This window comes from Lepidochelys kempii, chromosome 24, assembly GCF_965140265.1.
Source record: "Lepidochelys kempii isolate rLepKem1 chromosome 24, rLepKem1.hap2, whole genome shotgun sequence".
Classification (NCBI taxonomy): Eukaryota; Metazoa; Chordata; order Testudines; family Cheloniidae; genus Lepidochelys; species Lepidochelys kempii.
In genome coordinates this window covers 8,727,139-8,748,972 of record NC_133279.1, presented here as the reverse complement: position 1 = coordinate 8,748,972, position 21,834 = coordinate 8,727,139, and the positions used below count along the sequence as shown (strand labels likewise).

Sequence of the window (21,834 nt, the reverse complement as noted above, 5' to 3'; positions counted from 1 at the left end):
AGGAGAGCAAGGATTAAAACTGGATCCTGTGCAGTGACATTCTGTATGTGAAAGGTTTAAAATCGCACAGAGACAAAACTACTACATAGTTGCTTCTGTCTGCTGAACTCATTGCACACACCAGGGGCTCCTTGCCTCCATTTGCCCCACAAGCTGTTTGTGTGCCTTATTTCAGGAACTCTCTGCAACCCCTCATTGCCCTATGGTAGGGGCTCTGTGTGCCCTCCATTATTTCTTCTGTCTGGGAGTTACGTCATTCAGGGGCACAGCATTTTAAACTCTATTAGGAAGAGCTGAGATGTGGGGGGCACGGAAGGCATCAGTGACCCTGTTTTGTTTTTCACCAAATCCATAGTTTTCTGCCCATTAATGTTTAGACTGAACATTCTCTGACATTTTTAGAATGGATCAGCTCTGGCATTGCAAAGTTATCATGTTATTGACAGACATGCCATCAAGTTGAATGTCACCAATTGTCACCAACTGGTAGATCCTGGAGTCTCTGATAGCTGATCGTGATCTCCGGCTGCTAAAAGTCCGGCGGCGCAGCAGGGCTAAGGCAGGCTCCTTGCCTGCCCTGGTCCCGCGCCACTGAGTCCTGGAAAGGGGGTGGGATCAGGGGGGTCTCCACATTCTGCTCCTGCCTGCAACTCCTTTTGTCCAGGAACGGGGAACTGTGGCCAGTGGGAGCGGTGCCTGGGTGCAGCACGCAGAGCCACATACCTCCCCACTCTGCCGGGGGCTGTAGAGATGGCAGCTTCCAGGAGAAGCGCGGGGCTGGAGCAGGCAGAGAGCCTGCCTTAGCCCCACTGTGCCGCAGACCAGGAGCCACCCAAGTTAAGCGCCACAGCAGGAGCCTACACCCCTGCCCCAGCCCTGAGCCCCCTCCTGGAGCCTGCACACTGTACCCCCTCCTGTACCCCAACACTCTGCCCATGCCCGGACCCCCCTCCTGCACCCAAACTCCCTCCCAGATCCTGCACCCTGTACTCCCTCCTGACCCCAACACTGTCCCAGGCCAGAGCCCCCTCCTGCACCCAAACTCCCTCCCAGAGCTTGCACCCCTCAACCCCTCCTACACCCTTGCCCCAGGCTCAGCCCGGAACCCCCTCCCACACTTCAAACACCTCAGCCCCAACTCCCTGCCCCAGTCTGGCGAAAGTGAGTGAGGGTGGGAGAGAATGAGCAACGGAGGGAGGGGGGATGTAGTGAGTGGGATGGGGCCGTGGGGAAGGGGCTAGGTAGATCCTGGGATGCATTTAAATTCAGAAAGTGATCTTGGGCATAAAAAGGTCGGAGACCACTGGAGTAGAGCCCCTCTTTGTTCAGCCAATCCTCAATGAAAGCACTATCGTAGCAAGCCATCAGTGTTGCAGATGTGCTAGCTTACATGGAATGGGTCAGCCTGCTGGTAGGTGGAGAGTAAATCTGACTTACGCTGTCAGTGTAGCTAACAGGTCACAACTGCAGTGTAACAGCTCCTGTTAACTGAGGGGGAGCTGGGATGTTAATCGTTCTCTGTTGGGAACAGAAGTGAAACCACAAAGCTGGTAATTCACCGCTTGATAATACTAGGCACATGTTTAGCACCTTTCACCCAAGGAGCTCAATGCCTGTTGCAAAAAGCAAGGGAGAATTAGCCCCATTTTACACAGGGGGAGGGAACTGAAGCGCAGAGGGGTGACTCACCCAAAGTCCCTCCCTCCGGTGAGTTAGTGGCAGTGTCCAGAACAGAGCCCAGAAGCTCTGCTTCTCAGTCTCCTTTTTTATCCCCTAGACGTTTCCGTATCCCAAACAATCGAATCTGTATAACGGGGGGTGCTTGGACTCTGGGATACCGCCATGCTGACAGTTTGCCAGGAGCCTGAGCTGCATCAAATGTTTCATTAGCGCCTGGGGCTGTGAGACATCAGATGACCGTTCTAGTCCCAGCTCTCATTGACTCTGTGTGACCTGTCGCCCCTGTCTGTGCCTCAGTTTCCCTCTCTGTAAAATGATGGCATGGATATTTGTTCACCTTTGCCAAAGCACTTTGGAAGCTACAACTATAGCAGTGCTAAGTTGCTATAATATCAAAAAGCTGTAGGCTACTTCTTAAAATGTCAAATAAATGTTCATAACCCTAAGAGAGATTTGCGTATACATACTGATAGGAACAAGGGTATTGCCTCATCAGATTGGTCCAGCTATTCTTTGTCCTGTCTCCAACCATAGCTAATACTGCTGATGAATGAAGAGAAATTGTTTGTTCTTTGTGTTCACCTGCGAATCTCAGAACATGCAGCTGAGGTTGAGTGCTCTTCAGCTGGCAGTTACAGGGAGGGGGGAGCTGCATGCCCAGTTTTAGGACTCATGGACTGGACTGTGGACTCTCAGAGTCTGTGCAATAGGCCCAAAGGACAGGCCTCTGCATTGTCCTACTATAACCAGGGCTTTAAAATGGGTTTAGTTCTTGCATCTGAATTTCAAGATTCTTGAGCATGTAAAGTATGGGATTTCTGTAGGTCGGTTCTGCCTTGGCTGAAGAGCCTTTGACTTTTTTTTGCAGGCTACTTGTATGCTTCCTTCTCTTGCTCTCTCGCTCTGCCTTAAGAATTGACAAGGACGAGGAGACATGTATGTTGTTAGCCATCTGGCCACAGATCTAGGATCCTGAGGCTTCATTTTCATGAACCAGCTTAGGGTAAAAACCAGACAAGCCTGTTTTTTAGTTCTGACCTTGTCTGATTCTTTCTGTATTTCAGTGTTGACAACAGTGAATACATGAGAAATGGGGACTTTTTACCTACTCGCCTGCAAGCTCAGCAAGATGCTGTCAACATCGTGTGCCACTCAAAAACCCGTAGCAACCCAGAGAACAACGTGGGGCTCATTACCTTAGCTAAGTACGTCTGTAGAGTTCCCACTCCTAGAAATCAAAACGACTCCTGCTCTCCCACCCAAATGATGAGTGTGGTCTAGGGCAGTGCTTCTCGAGCTCTCTGATGTGGGGGACCGGCAATTTGTTTTCCCAATGTGCACACAGACCGGCCGCCGATGGCTCGCGGGCTGGCACCGGTCTGTGGACCACCACTTTGAGTAACACTGCTCTTGTGTAGTATTTCCCAGCCAGTGGGTTGCAACCCCCATGTGGGTAAGAGGGTCATGAAAGGCAGTGCGGGGGATAAGGGAGGGGATTATAAAAAACTACAACAGAGATCCCACTCCCTGCACACCTTGATCCTGCAAGGTTAAGTATTCTGTCAGCCTCTCAAAAAACACAAATTACATAGGCTTATCAATGATGCAGTTCTGACCCTTTTATAGTAAATGTAAGGGAGTTACACACACTTTTAACCTCACATTTCAGGTTGCCAACCTGAAAAGGCTGAGAAACACTGATCTAGTGTATTGAGCACAGATCTAGGGATAACTGGCTTCTGCTGTTTTCTCCATGTGACTGTGGGTGACCCTGTGCCTCAATTTCCCCACCTGCAAAAGGATATTACCTTACAAGGGGTATTGGGAGGTTTGATAGGACTTCGTATAACAATGCAACCATTTATATTGTTCTAGTAACTGTGAAGTGTTGACCACACTTACCCCAGACACAGGACGGATCCTTTCCAAATTACACACGGTGCAACCCAAAGGGAAAATTACCTTTTGTACAGGAATTCGAGTTGCTCATGTAAGTGACACCTTGTTCATGACTTTTCTTAAATGAGTCGTCGTCTTGTATTTCTATAACCCCTCTCATCCTAAAGCATTCTGCTTACTGCTAGTGTGGTCTCATAGGTAGAGCACTGGACTGTGTCTCGGGGACCTAGTTTCTATTTCTGGTTCTGCCATTGGCCTGCTGGGTGACCTTGAATAATTCATGCCACTTCCGTGCCTCAGTTTCCCCATCTGTAAAATAGAAATAGTGATACTGACCTCCTTTGTAAAGCACTTTGAGATCTAAGGATGAAAAGTGCTAGATAAGGGCTTGGTATTGTTGTAATAAAGTCTCATCATAGTTTAGGATACTAAATGTCTTCATCTGAAAGTGTGAGGTGAATTTAGACAAGTGACATGTAACTGCCCGAGTTGGAATTGAGCCAGGTTATGGGATTTAGTGTAATCCAGTCTGCTACCGTGGTGAATAATTCTATTGAGAAGTTGAGTGTGGGGAAATCAATGAGGCTGTTTGGTGAAGGGGTAGAAAGAGAAATATAAACTAGAGAGAATCTGAGTCTGTGGAGATGGCTTTTTATTTGCTACTAAATTGCTGGGTTACAGTTGCAATATAGCTCATGTGTGTGCAGCCAATTTACAGGGGCCAAATTCCGTCAATTCGCACCCACAAAGAAGAGATGCATTTGTTACCCTGAAACATATGGAATAGGTCTCAAGGTTTAGTCACTCCCTTCTGTCCTGTACTTTCGCTCTGTACTGGTATATGTGCTTCTCATGTCATCCTCTGGTGTGTACATCTGGAAAGCTATTATTCATAGATATTTAGAGGGGGAACCAGGGCTTTGGAGCTGTGCTCTGCTCCAGCTACAGGCAGAAATCTGCTGCTCCGCACTCCGGGCTCCGCTCCAAAGCCCTGGGGGGAACGATGGTCTTGTAATTAAGGCACAAGACTTGGAGGCCGACCTTCTGGTCTGTTGCCAATTCTGCCACAGATTTACTTATGTCTACACAGCAAAGAAAAACCCACCATTGGCCCATGCCAGTTGGCTAGGGCTGCAGGGCTGTTTCATGGCTGTGTAGACGTCTGGGCTCAGACCCAGCTCTGGGACCCTCCCATATCGCAGGGTCCTAGAGCCTGGGCTCCAGCCTGACCCCAGACATCTACATAGCAGTGAAACGGTCCCGCAGCCTGAGCCCTGTGAGCCTAAGTCCCCTTGCACGGGCTAGCCGCGGGCGTGGAGTTGCCGTATAGACATCGAGTAAGTCACTTAATGATTCTCTTTTGCCTCAGTTTCCTTGGGTGCAAAATAGGGATCATAATACCTGCCTCACAAATGCAACTAAACTAATGTTTGTTATGCTGGAATCCTTTGATAGAGAAGTGACATTACTAGTGCCAGTTCCTTATAAAGCATGTTGTAGAAGCAGCAGACTCTTAAAAGCAGCTTATTACACTACGGCTTATATCATCTTGAAAATACTCCTCAGTCTAACGAGTCTTGCTTCATAAAAGTGCCTCCTGCTATTTAGTTCAGGTTCATCCCATTATTCCAAGGTGTGTGTGTACAATGTCCCATTTTTTCTATCCCACGCAACTCCTCTCCCTCCTGGGCATTTACATTTTCTTGATACATCAGTCACCATCAGCTTCCTTTTGAGGATTAAAAAGATGGGGACTGTACAGCTTGCAAAAGAGACAGCTAAGGGGGGGATATGACAGAGGTCTCTGAAATCATGAGTGGTGTGGAGAAAGTGAACAGGGAAGTGTTGTTTACCCCTTCACAGAACACAAGAGCCAGGGCTCACCAAATGAAATTAACAGGCAGAAGGTTTAAAACAAACCAAAGGAGGTACTACTTCACGCAATGCACAGTCAGCCTGTGGAATTCGTTGCCAGGAGATCTTGTGAAGGCCAAAACTATAAGTGGGCTCAAAAAAGAATTAGATGCATTCATGGAGGATTGGTCCATCAATGGCTATTAGCCAAGATGGTCATGGATGCACCCCCATGCTCTGGGTGTCCCTAGCCTCTGACTGCCAGATGCTGAGACAGGACGTTGGGGTGGATCACTCAATAATAGCCCTGTTCTGTTCATTCCCTCTGAAGCAGCTGGCACTGGCCACTGTCAGAAGACAGGATACTGGCCTTTGGTCTTACCCAGTATGGCCGTTCTTATGTTCACCTTGGATGACAACTCTTATTTTCCAGTTGGCTTTGAAACATCGTCAAGGCAAGAATCACAAGATGCGTATCATTGCCTTTGTTGGGAGCCCCGTGGAAGATAACGAGAAAGATGTGAGTAAAGCGTGACCAGTTAGATGCAATTTCATGGGTGTGTTTAATCCGTGATGGTGAACCCTCAGGTCTGGTTTACACTACAGACTTATGTCATATAACCATGGCAATCTCACTCGGTGTGAAAAATCCACTCCTCAGAGCGACGTAGTTATACCAACCTAACCCCCGTGTAGACAGCTCTATGTTGATGGGAGAGCCAGTGCAGCCTTTTAAATGTAGACGTGCCTTCAGTTTTCACAGCAATTTCTTTATCTAGGTGTTTATACTGCTCTCATCACCCTGATATCAAGTACCTCATAATAGCTGCTTTCTTGAAACTGGAACTGTTCAATGCGTTTCTGAACTGACTATGTTGGTCAGTCTGTATATCCAGAAAACCTGGTTCTAAGAAATCTTAATGAGCATTCATATTACAGCAATCTTATTGAATCTGTATCAAGAACTGCAAGGCTCAAAGCTTATGTCCCAATGAGACGACTCTTTAGCTGATAAATCCTGCTACTAGAATGTGAGCTACTGAAAGGGGGTGGGAGGGTGGGTGTGAAAATGGAAAAGAAGGAATGATGCAAATAAACTAACTCAGCTTCCAGGCAATACAGGTTTCTATCAAAACAGAGCCTCGTTTATCCTATTCTATACATAGGCTTGGAAGGATTCCATTTCTGTAGGTAAATGTTGGTAAACACTGATTTCGCTGTACACATACAAACCCATGAAAAAATATTTCCATTGAAAAATGCTGCTTGAGAACTTAGAGTTTGATTTAAGGATATTTACTTTGTATATTTTGATGTGATGTTGACAATTTGTGTTTTAACAGTTATAACTCTCTAACTTTTTGAATCTCAACATGTGTTGTGATTAAATAATTGTCTGACTGCCCCATAATTTCCCTGCAACTGTGAAAATTTAAATCTGCCCCCAGTAGGTGAGGGAATTTAAATTGGATCATGCATCAGAACATGCTTAAATGTCTTGTTGCAGTATTAAAAAAGCCTTCAAGTATCAAACAGTCAGAAGTCTGAACTCTTAATTGTATTTGTCTGGATTTTTTTTTTTTTTGGTTATAAAAAAACATTCAGAATTTTAGATAAGTGCCTTATTAATTAAGTCAAAGTACATACAATTAAAAAGGTGATGTAATGTAATTCAGATTGTCCGTGTGTCTCTTTAAAAGAAGCTTGCTGGCTTTAAGGATTGATTTTAAGTTCTGGCCTATTTGGTTTTCATAGGAGTATAATGGAGATGAAACCTCTCAAACATTTTACTGTTCAGAAATAATCGCTTACTATGAAGCTTGTATAGACTGGCACCTGTAAATTAGATGCTTTTATATCTGGCTTTGTGTCCTGATGAACGAATCCCACGCACTTTTGTCTGCTTTCTGTTACGTGGAGGAGATGTAGGAGCTGAAGACAAGTGATGAAAGGCTAACACTCCTTTCTCTTTATTGCAGCTGGTGAAACTGGCAAAGCGCCTTAAAAAGGAGAAAGTAAATGTTGACATTATCAACTTTGGAGAAGAGGTGAGAGTTTTAAACTGATCTCCCAAGAGTCTTTGAAATACAAACTCCAGCCAGGGGTTTACATCTCATTTTCAAACACTTGTCTCCTATCTATCTGGGAACACCAGTGAAGAATACTATCACAATTCCCCCATCTTAATCTCTTCAGCAGGGATTTTAAGGCTGATCTGTTCAGACAACAGAAATCCTTCCATTAATATTTTGCAGATTCCAAAGGAGACTCTCTTCTCAAATATTCCCCTGCTGTGTTTCCTACCCAAACATTTCAGGCTTCTGCTAATGCTTTAGTGAAACTGACTCTAACTAAAAGTGAAATTGACTGGTCTAGACTCACCATCAGTGAAGGGCAAAAAGAAAACAAATTGGATTTTTAAAATTGTTTCCATAAATGAAGGAACTGAAGGACGTCTTTTAATATTTTTTTTTTTAACTTCTTTTCTGCATACTTTAGTCACCTGCCTTTTCACAGTGTTCTGGCTGAAAATAGAAAGCCAGCTGTAATTCTGAGTTTCACTCAGGTGGCACAAACCTTTGTATACAAAACATACTTTGCCCTTTGTATGAAAAACCCCAACCCATCCTTAGGATGAAACCTCTAAGGCCGTGTGAAGTTCCCATATTCCCTTGCAACCATGCATCAAAGACTTCAATTACTGTTCATGAAATATAGTTAATGATCTGGAACACACCTCTGTGAGTCACAGGCTACATTAGTCAGTGTTGGTTTCTGACATCCTTGGGCAGAGGGCTGTATTGTGGTATAAGGCTAAGGAACAGTGGAGATTGTTGCGAATAAAATTGTGGTTGAATTTTGTCGGTCTGGCATCTAGTCCTGTGAGGTGACCCCTCTCCATCCAGGGTCTCTCACCCCATGCCTCCGAGTGGTGTTTCTGAGCTGCAACACTGTGGCTATGAAAGAATCTTATCACCACTTTAAAAGACTTTGGTTGATTTTGGAACCAAGCTGGTAATGACATTCCAGGGGAGAGGGAAAAATAATTGGTTTGGCGGTTTTCCCTTCTCTTCCCCAATAATCCCTACTCCACTTCCAGATTTCCGGAGGGAGCAGCCTTCACAGGGCCTGCTTAAGTTCTGTGACTATTCTTTCCTGATCATTAGAGTGTGGGTGGCATCAGTGATGCCAGGATGATACCCCAGCCAACCGTCTTTCCTACAGGCCAACTCGTACTCAGCGGAGAATGATGTTTTATTCCCTAAACTGAGACAGCTGAATCCCAGAAATCTACCACAACCATTCGCAGCGTAGCTGATGAGCAAGCTGCAAAGCAGAGTGGCCTGTTGCCGTATCACATTGATCTGCTCTATCTGGATAGATAGAGCAAAACCTCAGTGTAACATGGATTCTGGTGGAGGGCAATAGTATGAAAATTAGTGCTGTATTCAAGACATGTGGTGCCCATGTTAGAGGAAAAATAGGCCAAAGTTTGTTCTGGTTGTTGGGAACAATCTCATTTCTAGTGTTGCTGGTACACCCTCAGGCTGACTGTCAGATGACACCCAGGCCATAAGGTTCCTGATCCTCCAGTGAGGTCACAGCACTATGAAAGGAAACTACTGGCACTTCCTTTGAGCAGGACTCTAAAACACGAGCAAACTCAGGATGAATTGAATAGAGCAATGTTCCAGGTCAACTGTCCTCACTTTGCACAGGGACTTCCTGGGGGCGTTAATCAGTTGCCCATTGGAGGGGGCCCATTATATAGATGGCCTCTTCCAGCTCTGAAATGTGGTGTGTCTCCGTACCCCTGGTGCATACTGATCACTGTTCTCTGTACTTCTGTGTTTATAGATGAGTTCCCTTTCTGAACACCAGCTGGTAAGAGGACGTCAGGGTTATTACAGTTCATAGGGCAGCCCAGCATCGTTTCCTTTGAGCCAAGTCAATGGGAGGAAGTCAGTCTGGTTCTAACCTCTCTCTTTCCCTCCCCTAGGAAGCCAACACAGACAAGCTGACTGCCTTCATTAACACCTTAAACGGCAAGGATGGGACTGGTTCCCACCTGGTGACTGTTCCCCCTGGCCCTAGCCTTGCCGATGCCCTCATCAGTTCCCCCATTTTGGCTGGGGAGGGCGGTGCCATGCTTGGCCTTGGCGCTAGCGACTTTGAGTTTGGAGTAGATCCCAGCGCGGACCCAGAACTGGCGCTGGTAAGAGATGGTGGAACCAAGAATGGCTTTGAAGGAGCCGAACTGTTTGTGAACGTGCTGTTGCTTTGAGTTTACCCCATTGTCTGCTCCACAGGCGCTGCGTGTATCCATGGAGGAGCAGAGGCAGCGGCAGGAGGAAGAGGCCAGGAGAGCTGCAGCTGCCTCCGCTGCTGAGGCAGGAATTACAGCCACTGGTGGGGATGGTAAGAAACCAGGCGGGGGATCTAATCCCTCTTCGTTTGGAGGAGCCGGGGTGAGCAGAGCAAAGCAGCGAGTTCAATGCAGCGGGGCGGGGGAGGCTGCTGATGCAGCCAGATCATTTTGTACTGAGATTGTGTCCAGCCTCCAGTGCTAAGCAGGGCCTGGGTTGCATTTGGGTGGGATGGACACCTACGGCGCTGCAGGGGATTCATTAGGGAGGGGTACACTTCCTTTCAACATGGTAGTTCCTTATATCCCTCCAGTGTGGTGTTCCTCTTCACTTGAGATGTAAAAGAAGGCCCTGATCACTTGTACTGGCTAGAGATCCCATGGCACTTTCCACAAGAATACGGTTAGCCCCAGTAGCTCAGCCCACTCCCTCTCGGGTATCTACATTCTGCCTTCCCTAAAAAACTGCCCCTGCACTTTCAGTTGGATGCAGTATTTTTTCCTGTCCTGAACTGTTGTGCATTGTTGCTGTGCGCTTTGTGCAGCTGTCTCATCCCACCCCAGAAGTGGCTGCCCTTCAGTGGTGGGCAGGGATTCTTCTCTGAATATAGAATTTGTTGGGGAATTGCTCTAGGAATGTGTACTCTGTTTATCCCTGTGCTAGATTCAGACGATGCCTTATTGAAGATGACGATCACCCAGCAGGAGTTTGGTAGAGCTGGCCTGCCCGACCTTAGCAGCATGACAGAAGAGGAGCAGATTGCTTATGCTATGCAGATGTCTCTGCAAGGGCCAGGTGAGTGGCTAGAATTTAGAACATCTGTCTAATCCCTGAAGACAAATCCTGCGCTGACTGAGCTGTCCCAGTGAATTCAGAGACAGCAACAGGTTCTCAACACCTATCAACGTCTGACAGAGGGTGGGCACCCAAAAATGGAGAGGCACAAAGTTAGTGAGTGCTTGTCTGAGTGGCCTGAATTCCATGAATGTCCTACCTGTCTGGGGGAGAGGGGTGTCGGAACCTTCACGTCAGGCCTTCAGGCCTGAATCTCCTTTCTCAGCTCTCACTATTCTGCCTTGAGGCTTCCTTTTGCATCCATCAGTGTTATCCCAGGCATGTCTTGACTGATATGGTGTCTGTAGCAGGGAGCAGCAGATCAGTGGGGAGGGAATGATTTGCCATATGCTGCTATGCATAAGCACAGCTGGGTAAGGCAAGGATGGGATCAAGTGCTGACAGACTCGCGACCTGAAGGCCTGCAATTGTGGATGTCTGGTTTGTGAAACTCCTGGCCCACTAACTGCCACAGGCAAGTCGCCTTCAATATCTTTACATACACACCCTGCTGACAACCCAGCATAAATACGATTGCAGTAAAGGTGGTGGTGGTGGTGAATACTCAGTAGCCAAGACATTTCTTTTCTCTCTCCAGAGTTCGCCCAAGCTGAATCGGGAGAGGTTGATAGCAGTGCAGCCATGGACACATCAGAACCTACCAAGGTGATGGTCTCCCCAGCCACCCCTTTCCCTATCTCTCAAGACATCCACTCTGTGTGGAGTCCAAACTCCCCCTCTCCTTAGACTTGGTTAACATAACAGTTCAGTTCAAGCGTTGTCAGTAGGATTGGCTGTTGCTGGGGTTCCTCCCTCAGGACTCCTCAGCTCGCACCCTAGGTTCCCCTTTCCCCACAGAGCCGCTCCCATCTCCCTTATCAAGAGCTTCCAGGCTCAGTGAGTTCCTGGAATCCACTTAAACCTTCCCTAGCATGCTCCGCACCTGCTAACAGGGTGGAGTGTTTCAAGCAAGCAGTGCCAGCCTGTTAGATCCCAGCCAATCTTCTTGATAGGGAGTGGGGAGTGACTCTCTCTACATGGATGTGCAGGAAGAAGATGATTATGATGTGATGCAAGATCCAGAGTTCCTACAGAGCGTGCTTGAAAACCTGCCTGGCGTCGACCCCAACAATGAGGCCATCCGCAATGCCATGGGTTCCTTGGCCTCTCAGGCCTCCAAGGAGAACAAGGACAAAAAGGAAGAGGAGAAGAAGTGATGGCACTGGGGTACTGACCTCCCTGCCACTGCCAAGCGATTGGGATAATCTCAGCCCTGCATGTTCCAGTCCATGTAACCTAATAACTTCAACTTACTTAATCACTGTTCTCCAGGTAGCTGTGGAGCGATCACAGGGCGAGGGTAGGATTTTTTTTTTCTTGATGTAACAGTTAATAAAAACGTTAAATTTTTTTCCATCTCCCTCCTAAAGTAACTATAGAACATGCTTATGGATTTTCTTAGAGCCACATAGGAATTGGCAGGGGTGCCCAGTCTCCTGACTCCAAGCTAGAACGAGCTGCTTCAGAACAGGGTGCAAGAATCCCTGCAGTGATGGGGTGACCTGCCTCCAGGGAAAGCTGCCCCCTTAGGCCCATGAGGTTACTGAGCGGGAGAGGGCTTCACTTAAACCAGATTAGTTGGGTCCAAGTGGAATTCCTTGCATCTCTTAGGTCTGGTTTAGAGAGAGCTTTTGTACTGATGTAACCATCGGTTAGGGGAATGCTTCTCTTTTTACTAATCTACCAGAACAGCCCCTAGTCTGGACTTGGTTATACTGGGATAGAGGTATTATACTTCTTATACTGGGGTATTGCATCCCCTTCCCGTGTGGGAATAGCTATATTTGTATGAAGCACCTTTGTATAGAGCTATAAGTGTACTTGGGGTCAATTGCTTTAACTACACCAGTACAGCCTGTGTGTAGACAGGGCTTCTGCCATGGAAAGCTGTGTTGCATAGTCTGCAGCCCCTCTAGCGTGCAGGTCCCCTAACTCCACAGTATCCTGAGCTGCCTTAAACTGAACTGAATCCAAATCCAACCTTCCAACCAACATCCCCGGCTTGCTGATCTTACATATATTCCCTTCTCAGCTTTGTGGTACGTGGGGACCTTTGTGGTAAAGGAAATAAACCCCTGAGAGCCTTCCCCACTATGCCCAGATCCTGCAAACGCTTAATCAGTTGTGTAACTTTACTCACAGGAGTAACCCCATTGAAGCAAACAGGATTACCTGCCTAGGGAAGAGTTATGCATCGATCTGGTACCTTGGTGCTCCTAAATCTAGCAAAGGCTTAACAAGAGCCAGTGGTGGGAAGTGGAAGTTGGCAAGGTTCAGAGGAGAGAGAGGGCACAAATTATTATTGGTGAGAGAAACTGACCAACAGAATGGAATCACAAGGATGGTAAATTCTCAGAGTCCTTAAATCAAGACTGGGATGTCTTTCTCGAGCAGGTACTCCAGCTCAGCCCAGGTCATTGGGCTCTATGCAAGAATCGCTGGATTAAATTTTCTGCCCTGTGTTATGCAGGAGCTCAGACTAAATGACCAGAGTGCTGCTGTACATACGTAAGTGTTTGCTTGCAGGAGTGACGCTAGTGTGCTTCTCCTGGAGCCGTTCTCGTCTGTGCATTGGGGAAGGGGCAGAAGGAGAGGCCTTATTTTAACTTTAATTGCCTCTTTATTAAAAGCCAACACCCTTCTAGCAGGAGGCAGTTCCCTAGCTTTCAGCACAGAAGCCATTTGGTAAAGGCCCAGAAGTAAACCTGGAGCTGCAGCTAGCCAGAGATGTCAAGAGTAACAAGAAGGGTTTCTTCAGGTATGTTGGCAACAAGAAGAAAGCCAAGGAATGTGTGGGCCCCTTACTGAATGAGGGAGGCAACCTAGTGACAGAGGATGTGGAAAAAGCTAATGTACTCAATGCTTTTTTGCCTCTGTTTTCACTAACAAGGTCAGCTCCCAGACTGCTGCGCTGGGCATCACAAAATGCGGAAGAGATGGCCAGCCCTCTGTGGAGATAGAGGCGGTTAGGGACTATTTAGAAAAGCTGGACGTGCACAAGTCCATGGGGCCGGACGAGTTGCATCCGAGAGTGCTGAAGGAATTGGCGGCTGTGATTGCAGAGCCACTGGCCATTATCTTTGAAAACTCGTGGCAAACCGGGGAAGTCCCGGATGACTGGAAAAAGGCTAATGTAGTGCCAATCTTTAAAAAAGGGAAGAAGGAAGATCCTGGGAACTACAGGCCAGTCAGCCTCACCTCAGTCCCCGGAAAAATCATGGAGCAGGTCCTCAAAGAATCAATCCTGAAGCACTTGCATGAGAGGAAAGTGATCAGGAACAGCCAGCATGGATTCACCAAGGGAAGGTCATGCCTGACTAATCTAATCGCCTTTTATGATGAGATTACTGGTTCTGTGGATGAAGGGAAAGCAGTGGATGTATTGTTTCTTGACTTTAGCAAAGCTTTTGACACGGTCTCCCATAGTATTCTTGTCAGCAAGTTAAGGAAGTATGGGCTGGATGAATGCACTATAAGGTGGGTAGAAAGCTGGCTAGATTGTCGGGCTCAACGGGTAGTGATCAATGGCTCCATGTCTAGTTGGCAGCCGGTATCAAGTGGAGTGCCCCAAGGGTCGGTCCTGGGGCCGGTTTTATTCAATATCTTCATAAATGATCTGGAGGATGGTGTGGATTGCACTCTCAGCAAATTTGCGGATGATACTAAACTGGGAGGAGTGGTAGATACGCTGGAGGGGAGGGATAGGATACAGAAGGACCTAGACCAATTGGAAGATTGGGCCAAAAGGAATCTGATGAGGTTCAATAAGGATAAGTGCAGGGTCCTGCACTTAGGACGGAAGAACCCAATGCACAGCTACAGACTAGGGACCGAATGGCTAGGCAGCAGTTCTGCGGAAAAGGACCTAGGGGTGACAGTGGACGAGAAGCTGGATATGAGTCAGCAGTGTGCCCTTGTTGCCAAGAAGGCCAATGGCATTTTGGGATGTATAAGTAGGGGCATAGCGAGCAGATCGAGGGACGTGATCGTTCCCCTCTATTCGACATTGGTGAGGCCTCATCTAGAGTACTGTGTCCAGTTTTGGGCCCCACACTTCAAGAAGGATGTGGATAAATTGGAGAGAGTCCAGCGAAGGGCAACAAAAATGATTAGGGGACTGGAACACATGAGTTATGAGGAGAGGCTGAGGGAGCTGGGATTGTTTAGCCTGCAGAAGAGAAGAATGAGGGGGGATTTGATAGCTGCTTTCAACTACCTGAAAGGGGGTTCCAAAGAGGATGGCTCTAGACTGTTCTCAATGGTAGCAGAGGACAGAACGAGGAGTAATGGTCTCAAGTTGCAGTGGGGGAGGTTTAGATTGGATATTAGGAAAAACTTTTTCACTATGAGGGTGGTGAAACACTGGAATGCGTTACCTAGGGAGGTGGTAGAATCTCCTTCCTTAGAGGTTTTTAAGGTCAGGCTTGACAAAGCCCTGGCTGGGATGATTTAACTGGGAATTGGTCCTGCTTTGAGCAGGGGGTTGGACTAGATGACCTTCTGGGGTCCCTTCCAACCCTGATATTCTATGATTCTATGATTCTACCTCAGCACGTTCTATTTGCTAAGAACTCTACAAGCTTTCTCATGAATCCCCTCCCATAGAGTAGCAAGGGATCCTGCAGGGTGGGAGTTAGGTATGTTAAAGGAAGCCTAAGGCTGGACCAGCAGATGGCCCTGCAGATCAGGATGAGAGCTGTGTTGGAAATTCCCTGTTCAGACTTATTCAGCCATGTGAACTTGCCCACCAAAAATATCTTCTGGCTGAGCCGTACCAGGCTCATTGTTTCATACAGGCCTAAACAGCAGGGACTGTCTCTCCGGCTGTGATGTACCGGGACTTAAAACCCATCCCGCTAGCCCTGAAGTGCAAATGGATTGGCTGCACTTTCAAGCTCTCAGCAGTTCCAAGAGGCAGTCTGGCACCATCATGTTTCTATGGCCTTATCTGAGCTTTACTTTCAGACCAGACAGCCTCTGGGTGAATACGGGTGCAGTGCAGAATACATGGAGATTCCCTCGCTGCGTCTGCGGAGCAGTGAGGACACCAGTGGCTTGGCCTGTAGTCTTTAAAGGACTGTAGGGCACAGTGTACTTTATCTCCTCAACCCACCCATTCAAAATCCATGTGCTACAACAGAACCCCCGTTACATCCGCTGCTGAGAACATACCCAAGTGGTGACTCTCCCTGTCTCAAAGATTTAAAAGCCAAAGGCTCTGCTCAGGAATCCTTCGCTCCTGTGCAGCAGAATGCTTGCTAGGAAATATTATCTGCACCAGAAATTATCCACACTGAGACAAAGGCTGTTTTGTGGTGCTCTTTATTGATCACTGTGTCAGTCATCAATGTATCTTCCTCGTATCCCCACCGAGTGGTACAGAAGGTGCTAAGGAGGCACCAAACCCATGTGAATTACAACGGAATGAAGAATCTCTGCAGACTGGCTTTTGCTTCTGAGTTGATTAGTTAGATACATGTTGATGCTACGGGTAACTCGGCAACTTGTCACATCTCTGTATTTTATTGCTACTGATTATCTCATGCAAAGCAGTGATACAGAATCCCATGCTTATTATTTGTTGGTTCTCCCCCAAAGTATAGAACCAAAGGCTAGAAACTCTTAGACGTGTGCGTGGCCATCCCGCATGGATGTAGTTGGAATTAATACAGTAAGCCAGGACAGCTGGATTTGCAGTCTGGTGTTCCCTGCATGAGCTCTGGGCTTGCTAAGCAACCATGCTTATGTGATGCCTGGGGGAAGCTGTGTGGACACAAAATCAAGAGCGTTAGTAAGCAATAGCCCTCCTCTGCCCTGATGGGCCATAAATGGCTGATCAGCTCTCGCTACCTCTGCTCTTAGATATGCCCGACTAGCCAGTGGGCATGTCCCAGATTGTTCTGCCACCAAAGGGTGTGTGTCACTCATCATAACATGATAGGCTGGTTTCTTTTAGAGGCTGCTGTCACGGGTTTTGTTGTTTTCATAGAGACTAGCGAAGAAACAAGAGATGGCACACAGCCGGTGCACGGTCGCCCCCCTATTGCTCTGACCAGCCTAGTTCTAGAGTGTCCCAAAGGACTGGGGTTCCACTACCTCTTTCATGTGTCCTAGTAAGTGACTGAGCTGGGAATCCTCTCTTAACCCTGAGTTGCTGAGTAGGACTGTCCAGAGAGGCAGACCACTGCATGAAATGGGGCAGCTCTCAGCCGGACCAAGGAATAATAGCCTTTAGCTAATTCCAGCAGAGCTTGCATTGGTTGCCATTCTTTTGCTGCTGTCAAATCAGCTATTGTAGAAGTGTGTGGACAACACAGTAATGAGAACTTGTTATGCCTAGACCTAGTTCTGCACTCCTAATTTTGCATCTCTGTCCAGGATCCCCCTTACAGGACATTTCAATGTAACTAGGGCCCAGGACTTGGTCAGGCAAATCTGCAACTCACTGTGATGTCACTCCTATATTAACTTTTTGAGTCCAGCTGGCCAAATAACTCTGGCAACGCCCCTTTTAGGGAAGATGGAGCCTGTGGCTAGCAGGGCCAGCATCAGTCTCCGGAGGCTGCTCACGCAGGTTTGCGTAGCCCTGTCTTGCAAAACTGGGTCTATTTCATGGCTGCAGACTTGGCTTTTCCACCTGCCCCAAGCTGGTTAACATGCACAGCGATTTCCCTGGAGAGCCTTGCACCTGGGATCTTGCTACTTACGGGCAAAGGCTGTGATCAAATATGTGGGTTTGTTGCTGCACAGCAGAGTGGTCAGGCTGCCCAGGGAGCCGGTCCCCATGCTCTGAACATCCAAGGTAATCCCCAGTGTGGCGTTTCTCTGCAGTGGGATCATAGACAGTTGAGTGGGAGGCTTTGATACGTCAGCCAAAGAGCGTCTTAAGTCTGCTGCCCCGGGCCACTGCCTACGGAGGTGCCTTCAGTTTGGGCATGGCCCCTGTGGTCCAGCACTCAATTGCTTAATAAAAGTCCGGACGAGTAGGCCCTGCTGGTTCTTAGGGGGGGGAAGGCTCTGCCTGTGGGCCTTATCCATGCTGTGGTTCCCTTTCAGGCTCAACCTGCTGCCCAGAGAAAGATTCATCTTTCCTGCAGCCTGTGCCCCCCCCCAATCCCGCTTTGCTTTTGAGCTCCTTTAACCTGCACCAGAGCATGCTCAGCAGGCGTGTAAGGGTGGGGGTACCTGGGCCTAGTATTGCCATCGTTCAGCCCCTTCTGACCCAGCGGGATACTTTTCTAGCCTGTGCCGCAGGGCTGGCACGTCTCAGCCTCAGCACCTGGCTGCCTTGTGGCTGATCCGTGGAGAAAGTCCTTTGGCGGGCAGTGGTGAGGCTGTGGTTCCAGCTCCTCTGCCTCCCGCCACATGTAAATGGAATTGCAATGGCAGAGCTACCCAGGTTTGGGCCACTGGGCTCCTTTCCCTGCCACTCCCCTCCTTGGGCCACTGCCCTCCTTCCCCGGACTCCAGCACTGTCCTGCACGGCTGGCTGGAGAGCGGGATCTGGCTGACTGTTAGCATTAGAACAGTTGAAACGGTGGGTGGGAGATAAAACCTGAAGCTTCAGGACTGAAGTCAGGCTCTGGTAGGGATCAGGGTGAGGCCTTAACGTGGGGAGGGGGAGGCCATCCCACTGCTGCCTGCTGCAGGGGTCTCACTTTTATTCTGGAGTCCCTGTGGCGAGGCAGGATAGGGGGCTAGATGGACCTTGGGTCTGATCCAGCCTGGCTATTCTTATCGCTGGAGAGGAGAAGGGGAATGATGGCTACCTCGGCGCTCCAGCCCGGGCTCAGTGTAGGCCTCTGGTGTACAAGTCAGTATCTCTGCAGGCTAGGCAGTGCCATTGTCAGTCAGAGGGGAGGGGGAAACGCTTCTCTTGCAGGCCAGCCACCTTTGGCCTCTGCTCTTATCAGATCCCCGCTGAGCAGGAGTGTCACCCCACCCCCAGAGACCGGCTGGATTTGAGGGGCCCTGTCTGATGGGGGGGAAGGTGTTAGGGGGGCAGCTGCAGCATCTCTTGGGCGGTTATTTACCAATACAGCCTGGAAGTAGCTTTCCAGCTCCTGGCAGGATGGCAGCTGGTCGGAGGGTTCCATCTTCCGGGCCACACACCCTTCTGGCTGTCCGTGGTACACCATCAGGTGCTGGGAGGGGGGAAAGCAAGAGCAACCCACCGTGAAAGCCTGTTGTAGTAGCCTCTGGGCAGGGCTTCGTGGCTGGGGCGCTGTTAGGGTGGTGCAGCAAGGGAGCTCCTGCCCCTAGGCAGGGAGGTGAAGTGTTTAATCCCACAGCGCTGGATCGAGCTGGGGACAGGCTGGTGCTTCGTGTGTGCTTCCTCCCTGGGCCAGAGCACATGGGACTTTTCCTGCTGATCTGTGCTCATGGCAGGAGTTAGCCTGGCCCTGGCACTGCCCTGATGCAGCTGGGAAGCATAAGCATTGGGGAGGAGACACCAGAGCAGATGGCGATGGAGCCTGTCCTGCTGGCCTCCGCTGCGTCCATTGTCCGCAGCTGCTGTGGAGACTTCCCACCGAGCAAGGACTGTGTTCATTACACGCCCCCTGGCATTCTGGGTAGGAGGCAGCCAGTCCTAGCTGGGATCATCCTATTCTGCAGCCCGATCAGAGGTGGGATTTTCTCTCACACCTGGTTCTCAGCTCTCGGGTCGCATTGTTGTGGGCTGTTCGCCCTCCACTGTGTCCCACCCCAGAGGTGGCTGCCTCTCAGTGGTAGTCCTGTGTAGGCTGTTGGCGAAGCAGAGGGGGCCTTGGTGTGGAAGGGACCCCTGCAATGCATGATGGACACCCACATCTTCCCTGGCACCCAAAACCCACTGTACTCACGTTTCTCAGGTCGCAGGTTATCCCTGGCGCGACCCCCTGTTCTCCCAGCTCGCTGAGAGCCAAGAGCAGCGACGCTTCGTTCTGGACGTTCACCTGTGTAGGCAGGTAGCCATAGGCATCTCGCTTGAGCAGGGTGAAGAGGGAGGGAAAGGGAAGGAGACTGGATTAGAGGGAACAGGGGGATGCGCCAATCCCCACTGACTGGTCACCAAGAGACATCCCCCTGTTAGCTACTTTTCCTCCCAGTCGCCCTCCCCTCCTTGTTCTCCCCTGCTAGCCTGGAGCAAACTGATCTGCTCAGCTAGGGACCCCCTGCCCCTCTCCTCTCCTTTCAGATTTCCCTTCCTTCCTGCACAGGGAGCCAGGCCCAACACATCCCCCTGCAATCCCCTCCCTGTACCTGGATGCAGGTAGCTCGCCCCAGATATGTTGCCACGAGGACCCCTACGATGCTGACGGTGAGGACCGCGACCGCCCCCACGGTCATGATCACCAGCTTGTGGCTGGAGGGAGGAGGCCCCTGCATCTCCAGGCTGGAGTGGAAGGTCTGAGGAAGAGGGAGAGTGTTGGGCAGCATGCTGCAGACAGGGGGTGTGCTGAGAAGGATCCCATGGCCGGAGCTATCTGGTCCAAGAGGCCCACTCTGCAGCAGGCCGGATTCCCAGCTGCTGCCAGCCAACCTCGGCATGGGCCGGACTTCGCTCTTTCCTGGGTTGTAGGGCCTATTGCTGCCACAGCACCAATTCAACATCCAGCCTAGCGTGGTGGCACCGGGAAGCTGCTGCCACTTGGTGGCCCATGTGTGAAGTGAACTTGGCAAGTCTCAGCCCAGCACGGAACCACCCCAGACAATGGTCCCGTCTTGGCAGAGGGGCCAGGGGACTGGAGGGGCCATGACAGCTCCCTTCCCAGCTGGCTATTGGAAGGGGCCTGGGGTCTGTAACGTCAGACCTACTTCTGCCCGTTGTGAGGTGTATTACGGCAGTGCCTAGAGCTGGGGACTGGGCCCCTGCTGCACTCAGTGTTGTACAAGGAGATGGTCTCTGCCCCATTCATACTCTGCTCACCTCAGCGCCTATGAATGGGGGCTATAATCCTGCCTGTTGGAGGGTATGAGGCTAAGAGAAGGGGTGGTGGTAAAGTGCCAGGAGCAGCCTGGATGGAAACTGCTGTGGAAATTCACAGTCCCTTTGCTTCCGGACAATTTCTCTCTCCTGCGCCAGGCCACGGAAGTGCTATCTGGGCTTCTGATGCTGCCGCAACTCCCGTTTCCCTTGTAGCCCGCTCTCATCGGCTGAGCTTCGTAGGATGTTTAAAGGAACCTAAACGTGACACTTGAGACAAATCTGATTCCCTCCGGAGCTGGAGTGGTCCTGCTGGGCTACTAGCTGCCGAGAGGTGGGGAAACTGAGCCACAGAGAGGGGGTCTGAACTTTGAGAGCACTTCTCAGCAAAACTTCAGCAGAGCCAGGTACAGAAGCCAAGATCTACGGTCCCTGCTCTAACCACTAGATCTTGCTCCCTTCAGGCTATGAAGAGAACCCAAGAGTCCTGCCTCTAAGCTCCTGTGCTCATCCGTGGAGCACCATCTCCTCCTCGAGCCAGGAGCAGAAGCCAAGCTTCCTGAGGCCTAGTTCTCTGTTCAAACCACTGGACCATACGCCTTCCCTCGGGTGAGGAATAGAACCCAGGAGTCTTAGCACCCTGTTCTGAGTGCTGGCTGGACAGCAGCCCCATCCGGAGTAACCCACCTCATCCTTAACGCACAGGCCTTTGTTGGGAGGATGCTGCTGAAGGAACCCAGGGACCGCTGTGGCCAAGGAAGGAGAGAGGGAAGCCGTTCTGGGCAGGCTTGACTCGTGGCGCCCGCACATGCCCGAGCGGAGATCGGCGTCTCTGCCATCAGCATGATGGGGGTTTCCTTAACTGCAAGCTGGCTTGGTGCCTCTCTGCGCTAGCCGAGGGGCGAAGGAGCCACAGCCGAGGGTGGCTGGAGCCGGGCACCCAGCATAGGCCCCTCCGTGCGGGGCTGGGGGACCAGCCTGCCTCTTGCTCAGAGTCTGTGGGCTCCAGTGTGTGGAGGGAGGTTCATAGGTCGTCCCCCTCCTCTCCTGGTTCACCGTCACCCCCTGTACTGGGCTATGTCCCTTCTCAAGCCTCTCATGCTTTTCCGGCCACGTTACCCTTGTACCCTCCCTGGTCCTGACCCCTTTCCCCTGACTTCTCCCCCTGGCTGATTCTCACCTACAGTGCTTGGGCATCTCCCCATCCCACCTCAAATTTCTCTGCCCCCTGGG

General features: G+C 49.8%; 2 protein-coding genes across 2 annotated transcripts in view; one reads left to right on the top strand and one right to left on the bottom strand.

Moving 5' to 3' along the window:
- The window catches only part of LOC140902798 (putative PIP5K1A and PSMD4-like protein), a 73,965-nt gene extending 61,921 nt beyond the window's left edge, over positions 1–12,044 (top strand). Inside the window, 10 exon segments of the mRNA XM_073323268.1 lie at positions 851–893; positions 2,712–2,885; positions 3,556–3,670; positions 5,867–5,953; positions 7,413–7,481; positions 9,434–9,649; positions 9,744–9,852; positions 10,464–10,595; positions 11,233–11,300; positions 11,684–12,044. Of these exon segments, the coding sequence (XP_073179369.1) occupies positions 851–893; positions 2,712–2,885; positions 3,556–3,670; positions 5,867–5,953; positions 7,413–7,481; positions 9,434–9,649; positions 9,744–9,852; positions 10,464–10,595; positions 11,233–11,300; positions 11,684–11,851 (1,181 nt within the window). The 3' untranslated portion in view covers positions 11,852–12,044.
- A 3,968-nt stretch (positions 12,045–16,012) lies between these two features.
- LOC140902767 (uncharacterized) lies at positions 16,013–21,144 on the bottom strand. The gene is made up of 5 exons (XM_073323209.1): positions 19,938–21,144; positions 19,538–19,660; positions 18,728–18,838; positions 17,402–17,519; positions 16,013–16,457 (listed from the first exon to the last, which is right to left on the bottom strand). The coding sequence occupies exons 1-5, from the start codon at positions 20,286–20,288 to the stop codon at positions 16,423–16,425; spliced, it is 738 nt and encodes a 245-aa protein (XP_073179310.1). The 5' UTR covers positions 20,289–21,144; the 3' UTR covers positions 16,013–16,422.
- Positions 21,145–21,834: the final 690 nt, after the last annotated feature.